Source organism: Pestalotiopsis fici (genome assembly GCF_000516985.1).
Source record: "Pestalotiopsis fici W106-1 unplaced genomic scaffold PFICI_Scf_3, whole genome shotgun sequence".
NCBI lineage: Eukaryota > Fungi > Ascomycota > Sordariomycetes > Amphisphaeriales > Sporocadaceae > Pestalotiopsis > Pestalotiopsis fici.
Genome location: NW_006917093.1, coordinates 1026207 through 1047908, shown reverse-complemented (window position 1 = coordinate 1047908; position 21702 = coordinate 1026207). Strand labels below are relative to the sequence as shown.

The 21702-nt window shown below is 50.6% G+C and overlaps 11 protein-coding genes across 11 annotated transcripts; 5 read left to right on the top strand and 6 right to left on the bottom strand.

Moving 5' to 3' along the window:
* Positions 1-1269: 1269 nt before the first annotated feature.
* Positions 1270-3366, top strand: PFICI_04524 (uncharacterized protein; the record flags this gene model as incomplete). The annotated part of the gene is made up of 1 exon (XM_007833105.1): positions 1270-3366. One exon carries the CDS (start codon positions 1270-1272, stop codon positions 3364-3366), a length of 2097 nt encoding a protein of 698 aa, XP_007831296.1.
* Positions 3367-3459: 93 nt separating this feature from the next.
* Positions 3460-5307, bottom strand: PFICI_04523 (uncharacterized protein; the record flags this gene model as incomplete). Its single annotated transcript, XM_007833104.1, has 6 exons — positions 3460-3677; positions 3725-3794; positions 3843-4235; positions 4302-4570; positions 4636-5146; positions 5224-5307. The coding sequence occupies 6 exons, from the start codon at positions 5305-5307 to the stop codon at positions 3460-3462; spliced, it is 1545 nt and encodes a 514-aa protein (XP_007831295.1).
* A 994-nt stretch (positions 5308-6301) lies between these two features.
* On the bottom strand, positions 6302-7189 carry PFICI_04522 (uncharacterized protein; the record flags this gene model as incomplete). Its single annotated transcript, XM_007833103.1, has 1 exon — positions 6302-7189. The coding sequence occupies one exon, from the start codon at positions 7187-7189 to the stop codon at positions 6302-6304; it is 888 nt and encodes a 295-aa protein (XP_007831294.1).
* A 655-nt stretch (positions 7190-7844) lies between these two features.
* On the top strand, positions 7845-8588 carry PFICI_04521 (uncharacterized protein; the record flags this gene model as incomplete). Its single annotated transcript, XM_007833102.1, has 1 exon — positions 7845-8588. The coding sequence occupies one exon, from the start codon at positions 7845-7847 to the stop codon at positions 8586-8588; it is 744 nt and encodes a 247-aa protein (XP_007831293.1).
* Positions 8589-8674: 86 nt separating this feature from the next.
* On the bottom strand, positions 8675-9817 carry PFICI_04520 (putative D-xylulose reductase A; the record flags this gene model as incomplete). The annotated part of the gene is made up of 2 exons (XM_007833101.1): positions 8675-9619; positions 9689-9817. The coding sequence occupies 2 exons, from the start codon at positions 9815-9817 to the stop codon at positions 8675-8677; spliced, it is 1074 nt and encodes a 357-aa protein (XP_007831292.1).
* A 699-nt stretch (positions 9818-10516) lies between these two features.
* On the top strand, positions 10517-11589 carry PFICI_04519 (uncharacterized protein; the record flags this gene model as incomplete). The annotated part of the gene is made up of 5 exons (XM_007833100.1): positions 10517-10716; positions 10783-10859; positions 10919-11002; positions 11066-11134; positions 11189-11589. The coding sequence occupies 5 exons, from the start codon at positions 10517-10519 to the stop codon at positions 11587-11589; spliced, it is 831 nt and encodes a 276-aa protein (XP_007831291.1).
* Positions 11590-12681: 1092 nt separating this feature from the next.
* On the top strand, positions 12682-13909 carry PFICI_04518 (Endoglucanase-6B; the record flags this gene model as incomplete). Its single annotated transcript, XM_007833099.1, has 2 exons — positions 12682-13372; positions 13437-13909. 2 exons carry the CDS (start codon positions 12682-12684, stop codon positions 13907-13909), a joined length of 1164 nt encoding a protein of 387 aa, XP_007831290.1.
* Positions 13910-14266: 357 nt separating this feature from the next.
* Positions 14267-15660, bottom strand: PFICI_04517 (uncharacterized protein; the record flags this gene model as incomplete). The annotated part of the gene is made up of 2 exons (XM_007833098.1): positions 14267-15343; positions 15433-15660. The coding sequence occupies 2 exons, from the start codon at positions 15658-15660 to the stop codon at positions 14267-14269; spliced, it is 1305 nt and encodes a 434-aa protein (XP_007831289.1).
* Positions 15661-16501: 841 nt separating this feature from the next.
* PFICI_04516 (uncharacterized protein) lies at positions 16502-16891 on the bottom strand (the record flags this gene model as incomplete). The annotated part of the gene is made up of 2 exons (XM_007833097.1): positions 16502-16518; positions 16576-16891. 2 exons carry the CDS (start codon positions 16889-16891, stop codon positions 16502-16504), a joined length of 333 nt encoding a protein of 110 aa, XP_007831288.1.
* Positions 16892-17652: 761 nt separating this feature from the next.
* On the top strand, positions 17653-18210 carry PFICI_04515 (uncharacterized protein; the record flags this gene model as incomplete). Its single annotated transcript, XM_007833096.1, has 1 exon — positions 17653-18210. One exon carries the CDS (start codon positions 17653-17655, stop codon positions 18208-18210), a length of 558 nt encoding a protein of 185 aa, XP_007831287.1.
* A 351-nt stretch (positions 18211-18561) lies between these two features.
* On the bottom strand, positions 18562-20916 carry PFICI_04514 (Heat shock protein Hsp88; the record flags this gene model as incomplete). The annotated part of the gene is made up of 4 exons (XM_007833095.1): positions 18562-18828; positions 18891-20634; positions 20720-20751; positions 20842-20916. The coding sequence occupies 4 exons, from the start codon at positions 20914-20916 to the stop codon at positions 18562-18564; spliced, it is 2118 nt and encodes a 705-aa protein (XP_007831286.1).
* Between the last annotated feature and the right edge of the window lie 786 nt (positions 20917-21702).

The following is a 21702-nucleotide window of genomic DNA, read 5'->3' as shown; positions in this document are numbered from 1 at the left end:
GTATTACCTTCAACGAAAAGGTAAGTGAAAGAAAAGGCAAGTGATGCTTAAGAAAAAGAAGTAGAAGAAAAAAGACCAAGGGTAGCCCAGCGCGACGCTTATAAACAGGCCTGGCAAGCATCCAGAAATCACGATCATTAAGCGGCAGTCAAGACTCAGGCGCCCACGATAACGACAAATATAGCCATGATGAGAGTACTCCAGCAATGGCTTCAGTTTAAACCCAGGCAGTTGATAGCATTCTAGAAGAAGACTTCAATGGGCGTTGAACATGGTTGATTATCACTATGACAATTGTTCTCCTCGAGCCAAACGAGGTGGAATGAGAAGCCATGTGATCGCTCGAGTTCAGTCCCCTTTGCAGTCAGGACTGTTGTCAAGGTTACTAGAGCGACGAAAATACCGGGACGAAGAAGGTGACCACGATGATGATGGCCTTACGTGGAAACATTGATAAAACCCATACCGAGGCCCCCACGGAATATATTCGATGCTAAGCATAAACAATATAATCACATTTTTGACTCTATTTACACTGACTGAGCGAAAATATACACACGAATGCTTTGCATGTAATTTGATATTTTGAATATTCTTACAAGAATAATTTAAGTAAAAAAGAAGACAAGTCATGAAAATTATGTAGCAGTCTCTCGTCTCGTGTATTTCTTATATTCTGACTTTTATTTATTGATTCATTTTCCTTATACCACTCCGTATACAACACAAAGCGAAAGTCATATTCGAATGTTTATAATCCGATTCAAACTGCAATTCTTGTAAATTATGTTGCGCAACTTACATGAGCGCCCCAAGAGTATGCTTATAGACATGAGACTTCCCTATACTTTCGTAATTCCGAAGTAAATCAGACATTTACATTTCGAGAAATCCTATACAAGCTCTTTCGTTCGATGACTTCTTGGAATTGGAATCTGTGCTTGGTCTTGTTCGCTAGGCTGTTGCGGCGTGATCCCCACCTTTTAGTCTCGAGTGGCCAATCTCCGCTCCCGCCAAAAATCAATACTCAATTCTGTTCTTTTTTTTTCTTGTTATCCAATCTCGACGCTGTCATCTTCTTCCCTGGTGCTTGCCTTTACTAGTGGCGGTTGGGTTTTCTTTTCACATCCCGCCTACGAACACTGGCGCTGCCTCGGGAACCACCAGAGTTGCTCGAGGATCCCGGTTCGTACTTGGAGGCTTCATCCTGAGCTTTCATGTCTTGAATGGGTTTCGTTGGCCCACGGATTATCATCGCCCTGGGTGACAATGAGTGATGGGTCAAGAAGGGCTTTTGCATGTCAAAATTGCAAGAGGTCGAAAGTGCGATGCCATCAGCCGCTCGACGATGAGCCTTGCATACGATGCGCCCGGATCGGCAAGCAATGCAATTTTATTCTAGAACCCATTGAGCGAACTCCCCTCAAAAGGAAGAACCTGGATGCTGCTGAATTGCGATGTTCACAACTCGAGACCCTACTTCGCTCGCTCAACCCGGATCTAGATATCGAGGAATCATTGGCAAAACTCAATAATCCCGCACAGAATGACCCGTCAGGAAACCAATCCCACTATTCTGGCACCGAGGCCGACCAGGAGGGGGAAGATGGAGAGGCAAGATATGAGTGGCATGAGGACAGTTCATTGCAGGCAGCGCCGGCTACAGGGAATGAGGAGAGTCCATCATTTGGCAATCACGAAGACGGTATGGGAGCCTTCTCCACGTCCGAATCGGGATATTTGGGCAGTAGCTCCGGTTCAAGTCTGTTGCAGGAGATCGCCACGTTGCTTCCCACAGTTCTAGCCGGGACCAATGCGTCTCTTGCTTCACCGAGTAAGCCGTCGCCGTCGGTCAATGAGGAATTCGACCGCCCAGATCTGGCCTCATCCGCTGTGGCAAGCCTTTTCATTGACGCTTATTTCTTGTTCTACAACACGTCATATCCTGTCATTCACGAGAAAACATTTCGAAGAAAGGCAGCTAGTGACTGGCGTCGCACAAAAAGGCGGTCAACTTGGAGTATCATGTACTACATGGTACTTGCCATCGGACACTGGGTGTCGGCCACGGACCATACTACTGTTCAAACACATTCTCCTTATTACTCAGCGGCCAGGAGTCGCATGTCTATATCCATGCTCGAGTCCGGGACCATAGAAACGCTTCAGGCATTTCTGCTCATGGGAAATTATCTGCAAAAAAGGGATAGACCGAATACAGCATACAACCTCATGGGGATTGCATACCGTATAGCCTTTGGTTTAGGTCTTCACAGAGAAATACCGAATGCTGCGGACACCATGATATTCGAGAGGCGGAGGCAGCTGTTCTGGACCACCTACTGTTTCGATAGCGGTTTCAACATCACCACTGGACGCCCCCCGACTGCTGCTGATGTCTTCTTCGATACTCGTCTTCCGCGAAATGTGGAGCATCAGGATAATGATCTTGGTACCGGGATCGTCCGAGAAGTTGATCATCCAACTCCCTATTCTGCCATTGTCGCCCAAGCCGAACTCGCCAGGATAGCTAGTGAGCTCTACAGTGAATTTTTAATGGCAAAAACTGCAGGCGCCCGCATCGAGTATCAGGTGGCTGAAGCTATAGACGGAAAGCTCATGGCATGGAAAGATGCACTTCCCGGCTACTTTGCCTCGACTGATGTCCCAAGCTGGTTCCTAGGCCCGCGATCCATGGTTCTTTGGAAACAGCAAAATCTCCGAATACTGCTCTGGCGCGGAAGCAAACTAAATCACCCCTTTGTTGCATCGAGACTAGATGCTGAACGTCGGTGTGTGGAGCTCGCCATGCAAACAATCCACGACGTGGCATCATTTTGCGAAGGCTATGAGTCAATGTTGCATTTGGGCCTCAGCTGGTATGCCACCTACTTTCTTTTCCAAGCGACACTCATTCTAGAAGTGAGTCGCATCGGCAAAGAATCCCCTGAGCACTTCGATCTACCCGCATGGGAGATCTCGATCTCGAGATCTAGGAGCAGCCTTGGCGTGCTGGCCAAGAAGAATAGCTCTGCAACTCGTTGTCTCGAGATCATTGATTCTATACAGAGAAATCTCTCATCAATGGGAGCGTCTCAACCGAACCATAGTCTCATTTCTCTTGCACCGCAAGGGCACGATGCGCCAGAACCTGTACAGAATGAGCAGTTCTTAATTGAAAACATGTTCACGGACAATCCAGTCGACGATGCGACGCTTTGGCAAGGATATGGATTCAACGACGGGGACTTCAATAACGGCGATCCGACCATCCGCATGCTCATAGATCAGACACCTCTGGACTTTCTTGACGGAATACCTCGCGACATGTTGTTCAGCAACCCAACTGGAACGCGATATGGTTGAGTACATAATCTTGATGATGATCACAATGAATCGCATGTATACAATCGCGACACCTAGGCAATGCAGAAGCATGGCCGCATCTAGCTTCTATGGCTAGAAAGTCTTGTCAACGTGCTCCTCGTGCACTTCCGTAGCCTTGTCTTCCGGCTCTGAGGGGTTGTCGAGGCCGAGCCGCCGTCTGATTGCCTCCATTCGTTGAATATCAGCTTCGCCCTGGCTTCCGCCAAACAGGTTATCCATCTCCTCGATACGGACCCCACGAGTCTCCGGAACGAAGAAATACACCCAGACAAATAGTATCACGCAGAAAGCTTGCCAGCATTAGTAACGTGCCAGTCATTGATCAGAATGGTCATACCTAGAAAGAAGAAGAATGTGCCGTATCTAATCGAAGCGAGCATACGTGGTGTGATAAGGCCGACAATGAACTATGCAGAGTGAGCAAGTACATCGAGTTTGAGCGCCAGAGTCCCTACATTGGATAGCCAGTTTGTTCCGATGGCGACACCTACGGCTTTCGCTCGGTTCGCAGGAGGGAAGAGCTCAGACGGCATAATCCAATTGACACAGCCGATGCTGTAGGCAAAGCTGGCAATGTATAACCATATAAATACAGCCGCCGCCCATCCAGCACCTTTATGGTCGTCCCAAGAGTTTTCATAAACTGCATACAGGGTACCGACAATCAGTTGACATATACCCATACCAACGGCTCCACTCAGCAGAACTCCTTTTCTTCCCCAACGGTCGAGGAACATGATGGCCGGGATCGTAGAGACAAAGTCGATGATGCCAACCACTCCGGTTGCAAGGAGGTCAACCGAGTTTCCAGAAAGTCCGATGCTCTGGAATATGGTTGGAGCGTAGTACTGTGTAGTCAAAAGTCAGTCTTCTTCATGACTTGAAGCTGCTTGTCAAAGGGGAACCCGTCTCACAATAATCGCATTGATACCAGTAAACTGCTGGATAATCTGAAGAAGACATGCAATGAGAAGACGTCGGTTCAGATGCCGTTGGACGAAGAGCTCAGTGTACTGGGATACCATGACCCTGAAGTTGGATACGCCAGAGTAACGTTCCGCCATGGTTTCGTTATCGAACACGGAAGCTGCTTTGATCTCAAGGATTTCTCTTTGGAGCCTCCAATCGTCAGCAGGAACACGCCTCATTCTGGTCAGCACCATGACTGCTTCCTCTTCGCGGTCTATCAAAGACACAACAATGTCAGCTCACATACAAGGAGGCTTCCGAGTGTCCAGGCCTGCCTACCTTTGAGCATGAGCCAGCGCGGCGAATAAGGCAAAAACAAAGTACCAATGCCTAGGATCAGTGCCGGCAGACATTGCAGGGCTAGGGGAAGTCTCCATGCTGCCTCTGACTGGCCATCGCCGGTGCCCCCGATATATGCCGTCCCATAATCGATCCAAAAGGATATCATGATGCCCAGTGTGATTCCAAGTTGCTGGAGTGAGACGAGGGCACCACGGAGGTTCGAGGGGGCCAGTTCGCTAAGGTATAGGGGCACAACCATGGACAGCATACCGATGGCATAACCGGCACATGCCCGACCAACGAATATCATGGCAATATTGACTGCTCCTGCTTGGACGGCCGAGCCGATGATGAAGATCACAGAGGCCAGGGCAATGGACCATCGGCGCGAGAGATGGTCAGCGATCGGACCGTTGGCAAAGGCACCAAACATGGCACCGAGCGTGAGCACGGAAACTGCCCAGCCTTTTAGAGTCGTGTCGTTGGCAAGTTCGGGAAAGTTCTTGACCTGTTGGTGGGAAAAAGAGCGGGTCAGTAATTGATTATTCATGGTTAGCTTGGGTAAGGTGATTATGGCTGTCTCACAAAGTTGTTCATCACCAACACTCCAGAAATGACTCCCTGGTCATAGCCAAACAGGATACCTCCTATACTTGCCAACAAGGACATTACAATAACAATCGGAGGCGCACGAAGTAATCCTTTGTATCCTATGGTGCTGTTAGGTGGCTGTAGAACGTACGATATAGGTGTAAAGACATATATCTACCTGTGGGACCGTAAGCTGTATCAGCTTCGGTTGATGCTGTAGCTGCAATACCCATTTTCGTGTTCAGGGGTGGGGAAAAGGTACGAGACGCTGCTCTGTGATTTCTTCAGAGTTCCAGCTAGACAATTCATGGCACTTGGGTCTTTATATAGATCTATCTGCACCCAGGAGTCTGGTAGTGCACTGCAGACATCCCGATATGTCGGAAGTGATCGGGCTGGACCTTCTTGCTGGCTTCCAGGTACTGAAATTGTTGACTCCAAGTCTGGAGATCAGACCACCGCCCACCGATCAATCATACCAGAGACTGGAACAACCATGCGATCCACGATGGCCGGCTTCGAGTTTCTCCTCTGGCAACATGATTGGTCGTCTGTTCCCCCGGATCCTCGACCCCAGAATTACTTACCCCAGACTAACCTAGAAACTGCCTTGCCGTGGCCCCGGTCATGTTATTAGTATCGGAGCACTGTCGACCGACGGACATGGTCGAAGCGGTTCGCGTCGCGAGGCTATCGTGGGGGTTTCTTGGGCACTGCTAGGCCCTGTTGGTATTCTGACGCAATATGGGACATGCCTGGTCGTTCCCCTGGGTTATCTTTTATTTGACTATGACTTTGAAATGGAATATTATTCAGCGAAACGAATGTATTCACTGAAAATGATCATCAACGTGAGGACTCTGGCAGACAAACTAACTGACAGTGGCATATAGTTCATTCATCGCCTCATAGGGATTCAGGCTACACTAGAAGAATATCCATGTGCTTCTACGCAATTCATGTTTCAATCCTGGTGGATTGATGCCCGCCATGACTAATTCAAATCTATACCTGTTTCTACGGTATTATATGCCAATAGCAACCTTCTTTTGAACCTTTATTTTACATCAACTCAGAACAAAGTTTGCCCTCCATCTATCAGCAAATCTGCACCCGTGATATAGCTCGCTGCTCGACTCGCAAGCAAGACAACCGCACCGCATAATTCTTCTGGAACGCCCATCCGACCCATCGGGTTTCGTTCGTTCCAAGTATCTCGCGCCACCTTGAGTCCATCTCCCTCATTAAGTATGGTGTCCATGTACCCAGGACTGATGCTGTTCACCCGGATGCCGTACCGAGACCACTCGGCAGCCAGCGACTTGGCCGTGGCGAGCACCGCCGCCTTGGAAGCATTGTAGGCGGCCTGGGGCTGAGGAAAGTTGACCCGGTGCGCCGAGATGGAAGCCACAAAGACAATGCTCCCGGGCTTGCCGAGCTGGGCCTGCGCCTTGGCGACGGCCTGGGCGCAGAGGAAAGAGCCCGTCGTGTTAATGTCAAACACGCGCCGCCACTCGTGCGCAGAGACGTCGGTGGCGTGGGCGCACGAGGCCACGCCGGCAAACGCGAGCAGGACGTCGACGCTGCCCAGCGCCCGCACCACGGCCGCGACGCCGCGGGCCACGTCGTCGGCGTCCGTCACGTTGACCCGCTGGAACGAGACGCTGGCCTCGGGGAACTCGGCCTGCAGAGCCGCGACCCGGTCGGCCGTCGACGTCGGGTCCAGATCGAAAATGACGAGCCCCCCGAGGCCGTGCTCGAGCAGGGCGCGGCAGGCCGTGAAGCCCAGGTCGCCGCCGCCGCCCGTCACGATGGCGTTGCCGTGGACCCGGAAGCGGTTCATTGCTCGCTCGGCGGCAGAGAGGCCTGCGCTCTGCTGAAAGGGCGCCGTCAGTGGCGAAGTTCCCGTGCTCAGGCTCATCAGGGGAATGACCCGTGAAGTGAGTTCTGAACGCTCCATGATGAATGGTTGTAGTATGAGAATTTCCGATTATGGTTGTGCTCTTCTGGCAGTATAAAGAGTTGGATGCCTATAAGACAGGAAATAGACGACAATGATAGTTTACATGGGGTCACTCTGCTGAATGCTTGCTTCCATAAAGGTGTGCGCCTAAATATGATTGCCATACAAGTGGATTGTCTTCTTTCAGAGTCAGTGGAAATCATCATTTGGAAGTAGTGGCAAACAGACTGCACCGCATCAGACCATTGACATGATCCGCATGCGCCTTGCATTAGATCGACTATACTGCTGACAAGTGCGATACTCCACCATCGGAGCAGTGTACTCCGACATAGTATACATCAGCCGACGAGGGATGGGTGCGGGCTATTGGTTCCACATCGGCACACGCCTCTCCGATCATACTCATACATGCTCATACACAGTGTTTGGAATGTATCATGTACCCAACAAGAAGAAGGAGGTTTAGATCCAGTTGTCAGGCATAACATCTACAGAGTCACTAGCCAATCCTGGAATGAAATAGTAGAATTTGGGCGAAGGGAATATGGAAATCTAGTGCTAAAGTCTGATATGAGACGTTTTCGTTTCCGTGACCAACAGCGAAGCAGTCAAACGTTACTGAGTCTGACGATTCACGAAAGATATAGTCATGGAATCCGTTTACTCATTGCTCACTCAACGCGCCGTCGCATTGCAGCAAGCAGCCAGAACCCAGAACAGTACAGACTCCCAGAAATGGCGAATTATCATAGCTCTAGCAGGACCGCCAGGCTCTGGGAAATCCACCATTGCCCGGGAAGTCGCACAACGACTGAATGCCCTCCACGAAGACTCTGCAACCGTTGTGCCGATGGACGGTTTTCACTATACACGCGCAAAGCTGGATACGTTCCCCAACGCAGAGGAAGCACATGCCCGTCGCGGCGCGGCATGGACATTTGATGCCGATGGTGCAGTCGCGCTCTTCACTGAACTGCGAACCTCCAGCACAGTCGACGCGACCACACCCGCTACCATATATGCCCCCAGTTTCGACCATGCGACAAAAGACCCGATTCCTCGCGATATTGCTATACCTCCTACTGTCTCAACCGTCATTCTGGAGGGCAATTGGCTACTCTACGACGAAGAACCGTGGCGGCAAATCAATCAACTTGTGGACGAGTCTTGGTTTGTAGACGTGGATGTCCAAGTAGCAAAAGCTCGAATCGCGAGACGGCATGTAGAGAGCGGTGTAGAGACCACTTTGGAGGCTGCATTGGCACGAGCAGAAGCAAATGATATTCCCAACGGCGATGAGGTGAGGGGAAAGCTCATGGCTCCTACAATAACGGTCTGGAGTGTTGATGAGGAGTCTCAGGTGATGCGAGAAACCAGAGAGTCCGAAATTTAATTGAACAAACTATTGGATAGACCTTCCTACAAATATTGTGCTTTTGTTTGCACAACTCTGAAAGAATGGCATGAACTTGTCAAAACTCAAGCCGAACCTCTGATTACATTCTTGATACCCTCGCCTCTCGAGGTACTTTCCCATGCTTCGGATGCCTTTTCAAACGGGAACTCTCCCGTAATCAGAGTTGCAAGGTTAATCCTGCCTCGCTGCACAAGACTCATGGCTAGTTCAAAATCCCCGGGCCCGTAGCGAAAACAACCCTTGATGCTTAGTTCTCGCTCACAGACTTCAGCAATGGGAAACTCTATCTTTCTCTTGCCCATGCCAGCCTGCACATATGTGCCACCTCGCGATAGGGCGTACATGGCTGTTTGCACCGAGGGCTCCGCGCCCGTGGCGTCAATCACAACATCTGCGCCATCTCCCAGTCCATGGTCGGTTCTGAGTTGTTCTGCGTTTTGCTCGGGCGTGGATGAAGTGTTTGGCATCCAGGTCCGGCCAATATCAGACCCCAACAGCTCCTTGGCGACATTGAGCTTGTTCTGTAGCAGATCGATGGACACCACTACTGATGCCCCAAACTCCTTGGCCACAGCAGCGCAAAAGAGCCCTACGGTGCCGGCACCAAAGACCACCACCCGCTGTCCCGGCTTGACATCAGCAAGCCGAACTGCGTGAACGGCAACGGCCAGAGGCTCCAATAGTACGCCCTCCTTCATTTGCAGATTATCTGGAATCTTGTAGCAAAAGTCCGCCGAAGTTTTAAAATACTTGGTGAGAGTCCCGTGCGTGAGCGAATTCGAATCCGCGGCAAAGGCCATGCCAGAACAGAGATTGTATCGCCCGGCCTTGCAACGCGGACACCGTCGGCACGGAACGCCCGGCTCAATGGCGACCCGATCCCCGGGTTGGAGGGTGGTTACCCCCGAGCCGACGGCGTGTACGGTGCCGCACGCCTCGTGGCCCATGACCAACGGAGCCGACGCCGAGACAAACGTCCGGATGCCGCCATGGAGCCAGAAGTGGACCTTGACGAAGCGGCAGTGTTAATCCATCAGAATGGAGTATAGAACAAAGTGTCCCGACTAATAACTTACATCGCTGCCACAGACGCCAGTGTATGCGATTTGTACAATGACATCGTGGGGGTCACTGATTGTGGGAATGGGTCTGTCCTCTACCTTGGCTGTGAGGGCCCCATAGAGCAGGACTGAAGGGTTCTCCATCTTTGGGTAATACTACAAAGCGATGGGCAATAAGTCTGGTGTAATGGCGTGATACTTCAGTCGGCTGTTGACAGCTTGGGCTGTAATCTCATTGCTTTATGCCCCCAATGTATGCAGCTTAGGCCCAGTGTCGGCACACGCTGCTCCGACACCAGACTCCCGTGACGTTTGGGCAACATTGAGAGAGCCCACATGCTGCCGGGGAGCTCAAAGTGCGCAGATGCATCGGCTTTCAGTGGTCCGACATTGCCAAGCAAAGCAAAGTGCGGAGAAGAGTCAATTATTCCTCACGATCAGGTGGCATTGATGGGGTGGATGCATTGAAAGAAACTCCTCATCACTGTAGGTACTATACTGTGGGGTCCTAGGAGTACTATAAGTCAATTGTCTCCGCTGAGATACCCCAGGTTTGTGTGCCCGTTAAGCGCTTCGGTCCCATCAATAGCGCCAAATCAAGCAGTATAATGGATCCCCAGAACCGCACGAATCGACGTCGATCTCGACACCTGGAGCACAAGCATTTGGCGTTCGGAGCAGTGTCGCCGAGCACGGCAAGTCTTGAAGGGGTCCGTTTTCATCTCTAGATACACGATATTTATAGAAGGCAAATAAATACAGCCAGCCTCATTTCAATTTTTCCTTCACTTGAACCCTCAAAACAAACCGCTAGCGAAATCGACCAAGAATACATTTCTCACCATGTCCATGTCAGTAGATGATTGCACAACTATCCGCGACGGATTCCCGCGGCCGTTTCCAAACACGCCTACAAATGTCATTGAGCAGTTCAAGCTAAACGGAAGGGTTGCTGTCGTTACGGGCGCTGCTGAGGGCATTGGCGGTGCTGTCTCCGAGGCATACGCAGAAGCGGGTGCCCATGTAGCTCTTTTTTATAACTCGTAGGTTTCGCCGATTACGATCCCGACAATACGCTGCAAGTAACACAGCTGATCATCATCTCTTAGCAACGATGCTGCCATCGCCAAGGCAGAGTCCTTGGCTAGTACACATGGCATCAAGACGAATGCCTACAAGGTTGATGGTAAGCGCTATTTCCAAGAAGAACTGAAAGTGCGCTTTCGACTGACTGATGCTACAAAGTTTCAAATGCCGAGGCCGTACAATCAGCAATAGCACAGGTTGTCAAGGACTTTGGAAGAATAGACATATTCGTTGCCAATGCTGGTATGACCCCCTCCCTCTCGCTGGCAATGAGAAGTCCCCGTAGGACTGACAAATGACTACTAGGCATGTCAATTTCGAAACCAATCTTGGAGCAGACTCTAGATGAGTACAAGAAGCAACTCTCTGTAAACGGTATGGTAGTTTGAACGTATAAATCTTGAGCAATGCATTAACATCTCTGGCTAGTCGATGGCGTCGTTTACTGTGCCAAGTATGCCGGCGAGGTGTTCAAGCGTCAAGGCACCGGCAACCTCATCATCACGGCAAGCATCAGCGGACACATTGTCAACGTGCCCGTCGACCAGCCCGTCTACAATGGCACCAAGGCCTTTGTCACCCAATTTGGCAAGTCCTTGGCCCGCGAGTGGAGGGAATTTGCGCGTGTCAATATCGTGTCGCCCGGCTTCTTTGACACAAAGATGGGCGCGGGCCCTTCTGCGCTCAACGAGGCGTACCGCATGGCTGTCTTGGGCAGGCAGGGCCACGTCAAGGAGATCAAGGGCTTGTTCCTATACCTTGCTAGCGATGCGTCGACCTATACGACTGGAAGCGATATTTTGATCGACGGTGGATATGTTCTCACATAGTTAGATACTCGAAAGCGGTAACCAGATATGAATTCCTCGGCTCATTCCAATCAACGACTTCATACAGCCATGGCGTTTACTTCCCGATCCTTGCTTACAAGGGCAACAATTCTGCCACAGATATCATGCCATTCTGGTTATGAAGAAAAGATCTGCGCCAATGTGCCGAACTCGAGAGAATAATTAGAGCAACAAGTTTTAAGCATGCTATCTTATCGTATGGAGAACGTCACATGTCATTCTCGAATGATTAAACGGGATTTTTGATTATTTATTTGCCGTCCCAATCAAGACTAATCAACTCTGCGGCTGAATACTTGCTAATATAGTTGAGACTTATCGCCTTTTAGATCTTTAGCCTGGGAATGACGGAAATAACCTCTATGATGCCCAATGATCAAAACAAGTATTTCATACACTCTAGACTCCTCATTCCTTCTACTTGAAAAGCAACATCACGTCTTCTATGCAGATCTCGGCCTAAAGGTTGCATGAAACTCAATGCTTGGCAAGATCTATCTCTCCCTCTTGATGGCTCAAAGGGGAAAGAAGGCCAAGAATAGCCGTTCGGTACCCGCGCCGGTTAAGCGAGAGCCCTTTTAATCTATACGCGACGACCCTTTTCTTTGTTAAGCTTATTGCAACCATTTTCACCTTGACGGCAAGAGCGGGATTTCTTATAGTGAATGTCACCATATAGATTAAACGCCCGGCAAGATGTAGTGCTTGGCCTATATATCTAAAGTCGCCCCCTGATTAAAGCATTGGCAAGCACACCCAAACTCGGAGAGCCTCCCGTGCGGCTCTAGTAATCTGAGTATGCTCTGGCCTGTACCATGTCTAGCGATCGACCATGGTGTCATTCTACTCTCCTGAGCGAGCGGTGGATTTGCCTCCGAGAAACAAACGTGGCATGTCGTCCTCTTGAGTGACCTTACATATAAGAGTCCTGTAAACCACATCAAGGATCGATCATGCCTGTCAAATGCCCTAAAGTAGCGACGACTCTAGTATTTCTCTTGAACCAGAGTCTCTCAGGAGTTCTAGCCTTTCCTTAAAAAATTTCAGAGTCCTCTAGAGTCATAGCCAAAGATGCTTGCCACCACATTGCTCACGCTGTGCGCGGCCGCAGCCAGTGTCTCGGCGTTGCCGCATTTTCCCCAAGTACCAAAGCGCCTCTTGAGGAGCAATGGCACCGACACCAACCCGTTCACGGGCAAGAAGCTGTTTGCCAACCCGACCTGGGCGACCAAGCTGGAGCAGACATACGACGCCTTTGTGGAACAAGGCGACGAGGCCAACGCGGCCAAGGTCCGGGCCATCCAGGACGTGGGGACCTTTGTCTGGATCACGGACCGCGCCGGGCTGAGCAACATTGACGCGGCCGTCGCGTCGGCGCGCGCGGCCAAGGCGGCAACGGGCGTCGACCAGATTGTCGGCCTGGTGCTCTACAACCTGCCGGACCGCGACTGCAGCGCCGGCGAGAGCGCGGGCGAGCTGAGCAGCGCCGACAATGGCCTCGAGATTTACAAGACCGAGTTCATCCAGCCCTATGCCGAAAAGGTCGCCGCCGCCACTGACCTCACCTTTGCCATTGTCCTGGAGCCCGACTCTCTCGGTAACCTCGTGACCAACATGGGCGTCGAATTCTGCGCCAATGCCGCCGACACGTACAAGGAGGGCATCGCATATGCCATCTCGAGCCTGCAGTTTAGCAATGTCAACCTCTACATTGATGCGGCCCACGGCGGTTGGTTGGGTTGGGATGACAACCTTGAGCCTGGTAAGCATCTACCTTGATTCACACATGTGTAGATGATTAGTGACTAACAGATTTTATCTTCCAGCCGCCAAGATCTTTGCCGAGGTGGTACAAAAGGCAGGTAATAATACCAAGATCCGCGGCTTCTCGACCAACGTGTCCAACTACAACCCGTTCCTGGCCAACCCGCGTGAAAACTACACAGAGTACAGCAACTCGTATGACGAGTCGCACTACGCGTCATCATTGGCGCCGCATCTTGAGGCCAACGGCCTCCCTGCGCGCTTCATCATTGACCAGGGCCGCGTCGCTCAGTATGGCGCGAGGGCCGAGTGGGGAGACTGGTGCAATGTTGCCCCTTCAGGCTTTGGCGCCGTGCCCGGCACGACCATCAACAACACCCTCGTGGACAGTCTCGTGTGGGTCAAGCCCGGCGGCGAGAGTGACGGTGAGTGTGGTCTGGCGGGTGCTCCCAAGGCGGGCGTATGGTTCGATGACTATGTCCAGATGCTCGTCAAGAACGCAGATCCGACGGTCGAACGTGCGGCCTCCAAATAGTCTGGTCTTGGAAAGGAACATTCTAATGTGTAGAACGTTTCCTCTAATAGAAATGATAGACTTGATCATTCTCCAGTGCCAGCATGCAAAAGTTAGTGGACACGGTATAACCAGTTTGATCTTCTTGTTTGACAATGTATAAACATCAGTCCTCTACTCTTGTAACTTCGCAATGGACAAGGGCCAAGACTCTGCGTACTGAACGTACTGTACCACGCCCGACAGTAAAAAGAACTATCTTGAAAAGAGTAAAAGAAACCAGAACGTGAACGTCGTAAGCATAACCTACTCTTGGACGTTGGGTATCTAATACAAGTGTGAAGAACACATGAAGGAAACGAGAGGGTATTCAACACCTCAACCAGAAAGATTTTGTGGTATGACGAGTCTTTGCTTCATCATACCCAGCTCCGAGCTCTTCGCCCATGTCCCATCTGCCTTTTGACGGTAGCACATTAACTTCCCTTCATCGCCAACGCTTCCAAGGATTTGACCGTCATCATCGAATCCAACTCTCCAGACGGGTGATCGATGACTCTCCAGCTTCGACAACTCACGAACAGTGTGGTTGATCTGACCCACTTGACCCGTGTTTGACCTCTCGGCGTGAGTTCCCGACTTGTCCAGCTCGGCTCTTATACCTGAATGTGCCTGTTGAGGCCCTTTGGGCTGATTGTTGTTCTGTGCCGGCGTAGAGGGTCCAGCTTGTCCTGCTGTCTCTGCCTTGTCCTTGCCCGTAATGTCTGCTACAGCCCAAGATCTACCATCATCCTTGTTGTACGGCGTATCAATTCGGAACACTCTTACAAAGCCATCCTGGCAGGCCGTGGCTATCATGTCGTGTCCACGGAAGTTTCCAGGTGCCCAAGCAACATCGCGAACTAGACCTCTATGTCCCTTGATCTCAATTGCTTGGTAAAACTCCCTGGCTCGCGTGGCTGCGCCAAAGGAGCTAGCCACAATATCCCGTGATCGAAAGACCTTGACTGTGGTCATGCCAGCAACCACGAGACTCAGTGCGTCTGTCGGGACACCTGCTCTGAGGGCCTTGTAACATGGCTCCGGATTTGGGTCGAAACGGACCTTGAAGCAGGTCTCCTCACCGCGACTTGGCTTGGGGAGAGCTTGGAATTCATCAACCTCGGAATAATCTGCCAAATTCTCAGGTTCCTCGCCCTCGTGTACCGAGAGCCGACCATCAGCGCAAAGGAATGCAAAGTAAGTGTATCTGGTCTCCTCATTGTGCTTCATGGAAAAGGAACGGTAAGGCGACTTGTTGGACCTGCTCTCGAATGCTGCCCTTGGGTTGTTGTTCTTGGCACTGAAGCGCCTTCCAGGTGCAGCCGTGTCATCTTCCGCCCAGAGCTTGAAGCGACCTTCTATTCCAAGTGAGGCGACAATGTTTGGATAGACTGTAGGTGGCAGCCATTGCAGCTAAAAGATTCCTCGGGTCAGCCATGAGTTCCATGAATTGGTGCTGTGATCACAGCCACGTCTTGATGTGAGAAGACGGAACAACCCACCTCGAGGATCTCCCCAGGGTGTGCGCTCCATGAGTCGGACAGTTGCCAAATCCCATCCTTGCGGCGGTTGAAAATGCGAATCTGGCCATCGACGGAGCCCGTAGCACAGCGATCACCATAGGCATTGAAGGCGATAGCTTGAAGGAGATCGGACGACCGGTGTGCAATCAGATCAAAGCTTGCGCTTTCATCCGTCACAGGCGGCACGTCATCTAATGGAAGAGGCATCTTGATAAAAATCAATGTGCCATAACCAATGGTTTTCTGGGTACGCCGTTGCCAGTCACGGCTTCAATAGCGACAGATGTCCTTTTGGCGTTCAAGGACCTCGAAAGGCCGGGTGTATTTCGCACGTGTGTAGGCTGGGGGGTTTGACGTAAGGACAGGGATTCCAGTGAATGCAGGTACGGATTTGTTACTATGTATTGCATAGCGGGGTTGTCAATGGACCATAGCGTACAACAAGCAACGCTAACCACGCTGAGTATGTACCTAGGCAAGCACTAGAAGGTCCAGGCTTGACAGGTGCTTTGCTGCATGTGGGCGAAGCGGACATGTACTTTCACACCTAATTCCAGATAGCTATCTCCCATTCGTGCGCCATCAAACTATAACTTGGAAGTGAGATATCCTTGTGAAGCGTTGTACAATAAAATGTTGAAATTTTAAAATGCAGAACTATATCTGGAGATTTGAAGTAAGCTTCAACAAGGCAGATTGACAGTAAGTATGCAGTGTGCACAAGGAGCCCTTGTCAATGATTTTGTATCTTGCCTGCTTGATGCAAGCAAATCTTTGGTTCAAAGAAAGGAGAAGACAACCCTTCATCCTATCGTGAGACTGTATTTATTCATCTTCAAAGTTGAGTCAGCATGGCGACCGATGAATAACGAGATCATGGCATGTAAACATTGAGAGCCATTGCTTGCTCACACATGAAATCTCTCGACCTTGAGAGAAGGAGTAATCAGCAAATGCTTGCGTATCAGGGTACTAAATTTAATACAAATACGCAGCACACGAACCTCTTTCAACTCGCCGGATCGCCTTAATTAAGATGATTGAATTGCTAGATATAACGAAACACTATGGCCAGTGTCAGTGGTCTCGAAGTGAAGTATCTTTGGTGTATAATCCACTCACTGTTGTTCTTGACGCTGCGTTTCATGGCCACTGGTTTCCCGTCTTCGTACTCGATGCCCGCTTCGCCACCATCTCCCGACAGACCCGACATCTTTAATCTCATCTCCTCGTCAAGTTCTGCCATGGTCTTTGATTTGCAGCTCTTTTGCGACTCTGCTGGCGCGTCCTTCATTGGCGATTTATCGTGTTTGGGCGGTTCGCCGTCTTGTTGCGCTGTTATGGGCGACGCCGAATTGCTGCTCGACCATCTCGCTTGCAGTGCCGCTGCAGTTGGTGAAACTCGATTTGGCGTTGTTCTGATTGTCGTTCGTAGCATGATATAAATCGATTATCATTTGATTTTATTGTGTTCTGAATCCTCGACGATTTCAAGTCTACCATGAGCTATTCTGGAAAGTTGATATTGGTCGAATCATCCTGTGTGCTGCGATGATCATGACGTCAGAACGACCTTTTATGATTGCGGCTCAAGCAACTAAACGATGAATACATTTTCTTATGTTTCGGGGAATGGCAATTGAAGTGTTCTTATATTTTACTCCTTGCCTTTCTTTTCCTTCCTTTCTACTGTCACTCAAAGTTGAGCAGGTATGCAGCATTACAGTACAAATCCAAGGCGTCGTCTCTCATAAAACATGAGCCTACTGTTTATTAGATTTCAAATCATAGAAGATCTCAAAGAACGAGTGACTATTTATCAAATTCGTTGGCTGTAGTTCTACAAAGGCATCATAATATCATGGCATTTGTAAAGACTTCACATCAATTAACTTCCACATTTTAGAGAATTCCAATACAAATCATAACTTCAACTGGGCTTATGATCGCCACCTTGACTTGCATTCCATTCCAACGTGGCGCAGGAGACAATGCCGCTGGGACACAAGTCGACCTTTCGATCTTACCCATTCTTTGTCCCCTCAAATGTCTAAGCAGATGGGATGGCCGCTTGCGTCCTATTCTCATACGTCTGGTCTAGCTTACCTTAGAAATGTCATTTATGCATATACGACCATGTATATTCCCATCGTCGGCCCTCGTGGGCCTTTCAACCGGCCATGATGATCCGCCACAACCATGAACGAAATCAACCGGATTAGCGGAGCCGCCTGGTCACGGTATCTACAATGGGCCGAGGACTATTTCCTCTTTCCCACCTCCTCCAAGAAGCCGCTCGCCTCCGTGGTCGCGTTTCGCTTCGCCGGGCTGAACAAGACCCTCGTCGTACGGAATAAGAGTAATGCCGTCTATACTGGCGCCAGCATACGGGCTCTCCTGATCCGCATCACCGACTCGGGCGAGCTGAACCAAGCAGAGAATTTTCTGACCGAATTAGATTTTGGGACTTGCGTCCTGGAGCTTTTTGATGGTGACGACATTTCCGCTTGCTTTCATGCCCTTTCCCCCGTCTGCTACTTCTTTCACCTTTCTTCCCTCTGTCCTCTCTCAAAGCTGACACAGACAGATCGAGTTCTAGGAAGCTCGTGGCCAGAATGGAAGGTGGAGGCCAAAGAAATCGGGTGTTCCTCAAAATGGTATTCAGAGGTACTAGGCTGGTCCGATGGTCAAATCAAGGAAGAGTTTGGCCTGGGGTCAAGATCGGGCCCATCAATAAACGTAGCGACGCCTGTGTGACTTATCAATCTACAGATAGATCAATTCATTTTCTTGACAATAGTATAACATGAGCCAGAAGCATGTGCAGGCGCAATGCCCCCAATTTTAGTGGTCTTAAGCAAAAAAATACAGGATAACGATCGTAGAATGAACCGACCATAAAATTCGCAAACATGTCACGGGTATTTAGAGCATGGCATAAAGGGACGAGTATGTTGTTCATGCACAAATTCGTCATTCAGATCTATCTATTCTTTATTGAGCGTGTCCCAACCTAACACGCCTGGTGATGGGAATCTTCATGTATCCGCATTACGTTCGCATCATAAAAACATCATGTCTCCCTCCCTATTCTGCTGAGCTTTTATTTTATTTCTCCTCCGTCTCGGGCTGAGGGGCATCGGCGTCGGCCATCGGCTCATCCTTACTGGCCTCTGACTCCTCAGCCTTCTTGGCCTCTGCCTCAGCACGCTTTGCTGCACCCTCAGCATCAAGCTTGGCTTGCAGAGCAGCACGCTCCGACTCAATCTTGTCAAAGTGTCGTTGGCTGATGGGACCAGCCATGGCCTTGATCTCGTCCATCTTGGCAATGTACACAGCCTTGGTGGCATCCTCTCCGTCCTCGTACAGCCAGTCCTAGGAAGGATTAGTAAAATGTAACATGAAATAAGAATTGTGCGTTTTGTTGGATAACTTACCTCAGTCTCAGTCAACTTCGATCGGAGCTTGTCCTTCTCATCCTCGCTAGCAAGCTCGGCAAATTGGTCGTCAAGCTTGTTACGCATGTCGTAAATGTATGCCTCGAGCTCGTTCTTTTTCTCCTCAGTGTCGGCGACAAGCTTGTCCTCCATAACCATGTTGGCTTCCTTCTCAGCGGCAGCGTTCTTGGCAGCCTCGTCAAGGGAGGTGGTACCAGCCACAATGGGCAGGTCACCCTTGCGGACCTGCTTCTTGACCTTGCGGGTCTTGGGCTTGTCGTCCTTCTTGTCGTCGGTCTCCATGGCATCACCGTCACCCTCCTCCTTCACCTCCTCCTCAACTTCCTGGTCCTCGACATAGTAACCGCTCTCGACGTTGAGTATACCGTGGATGTTGACGCGGGCCTTGAGCTTGCAGATCATGAACTCAGTCTTGGGGTCGGCCTTGACGCCCTTGACGGAGAATCGGCCAATGAAAGGCGACATCTTGCCGGGCAGATCCTCGGGCTTGGCGTACCTAGCCTCCAAGTCAAAGGCCTGCTTGCGGTAGAAAGTCAAGATCTTGGTGGAAGGCAAGACGTTGCCCTTGTTGAAGACGGTCAAGCTAGTGTCCTCATCAGGAATGTCGGCGTCCTTCTCCCACGAGAACTCGATGGGGTAAGTGCAGATGTCCTGAACGGCAAAGTCACGGACCTTGAAGACAGGCGAGAGGATAGCGCAGCTAAAGGCACAACCCCTGGCGATAGCCTCGTCCTGGTTGAGAGTGAAAGAGAGGGGCTTTCCGAAGAAGGCCTGGATTCTCTCCTTCAGGGAAGGAACACGTGTGCAGCCACCAACAAGCTCAATGTAGTCAACGTCCTCCTTGGTCAGCTTGGCCTCGGCGAGAGCCTGCTCGAGAGGAACAGTAGCCCTGCTGAGGAGCGGCTCAATGAGAGCCTCAAACTCCTGACGGGTGATCATGCCAGTAACGTCGACATCGTTCATGAGCGACTCAATGTTCAGGGGAGCCTGCTGGTTGGCAGAAAGAATCTTCTTGAGCTTCTCGACAGCAGCATCAACACGGACCATAGCCTTGGGGTTGGTGGCAATGTCAATCTTGTACTTGGCCTTGAACTCCTTGGAGAAGTGGTTAACCAGAGCCAAGTTGAACTCACGACCACCGAAATGTCTGTCGTAGGCTGTCGACTTGACGACGAGCTCACCCTTCTTGAACTCGACGATGGAAGCAGTGTAGTTGCTGTGGCCGATGTCGACAAAGCAGACACGGCGAGGCTTCTCCTCAGGACCGGGGAGATCCAGCTTTGTGATACCATAGCCGAGGGCGGCAGCGGTTGTGTCGTTGATGAGGCGAAGGGGTCTGAGGCCAGCAATCTCGGCGGCATCAATCAGAGCCCGGCGCTGGATGTCGGTGAACCAGGCAGGCACGCTCAGCACCAGGTCATTGACGGGAAGTCTGAGCTCGGTGGAGGCAGTCTGCTTGATCTTGCTCAGATACATGGCACATAGCTCAGTGGCTGTGAACCTCCTCTTCTCGCCAAGGTATGAGACCTCAGCACCGACCTGGCCGTTAACATCGACGAGGGTAGCCGAGACATATTGCTGCTCGATCTGCACATCGGGGTCCTTGAAACTCCGGCCGGCAAGGCGCTTGAGAGAGCTGACGGTGTTCTTGAGGTTGGAGATCTCCTGGGTCTTTGCAGGCTCACCCAGGTATCTGTTCTTGGAGCTGAATCCTACGAGGGAACTGTGGGGTGGAGCACGGTCAGTACGTTTGCGCAAGTGTATGGAGGGGTTTGGGCAGGATAAGCTCAAATGTGTATAGTACATACGGAGTAGCTCGGTTGGAGACTTCGTTGGCAATCTGGGAAATGTCAAGTCAGAGACAGATGCGCAAAAGACGCGAGCGCATGCCCACGATGGCATGCAAGCAAGCAGACTGGGCAGTACTTACAACATCAACACCCCGGTTTCTCGCAACAGCGATCACGGTGTTGAGGGTACCGAAATCGACACCAACGACGCTCATCTTTGCTTTGTTCTTTTTGTCGCAGGAAAGGGAGTGTTAGGTCTAGAGTCGAATTCTCGAAATGCGACTTCTGCGAAAAGAAACGGCGAAGAAAAATGTGGTTTGCGGCTGATTTTTTTTCAGAGTATTGGAGAATGTACGCAGAGAAAAAAAAATAGCTGCTGCCCGAGAGGGAGGTTGTGTCAAGCAAAAGGTGGGTAGGTAGGTGAGGCTGCCCGCCTCCAGCGCAATTCTCTGATCTCCCCTCCTCTAGGGCCACCCCACTGTCGCCGCCTAGCAACGTGGTGTGCTCTTGAACCATCCAGAACTTTCGAGCAAAACACACACACACACACAAGTGGACTGAAAGTGGCTTCTTCGCTTCTGTGCACTACAAATGGTAATACGTGCAAACCTCACATGCTTTTCTTTGGTAGTCTTCGCATTCCATCTAATGAGTGATTGCTACAGGATGCTATTCTAGGCTTTTGCTGTGCATATTCTTCTACATTCTTCTTACACCACCTGGACCTTCTTCACAATTCCGAAGACATATACTGGCATGCAATGGAAGTGCCACAGGCTATTGTGACCCATGCAAGGCGTTCTTGCTCGAAGCTACCAGCCAAGTCATCGCAACATGCAGGGCCACGAAGCGCACATCGCAATTCGCCCTGGGAACATAAGAAAAAAGGTGGTTGACCCAAACAATGACTTCAGAGGTCGACTTCGACTCATCCCCAGCTATGGCTGCTGCTATGTTATCAACATCCATTAATTTGTAGAATTGGCCCGATTCAAGAGATC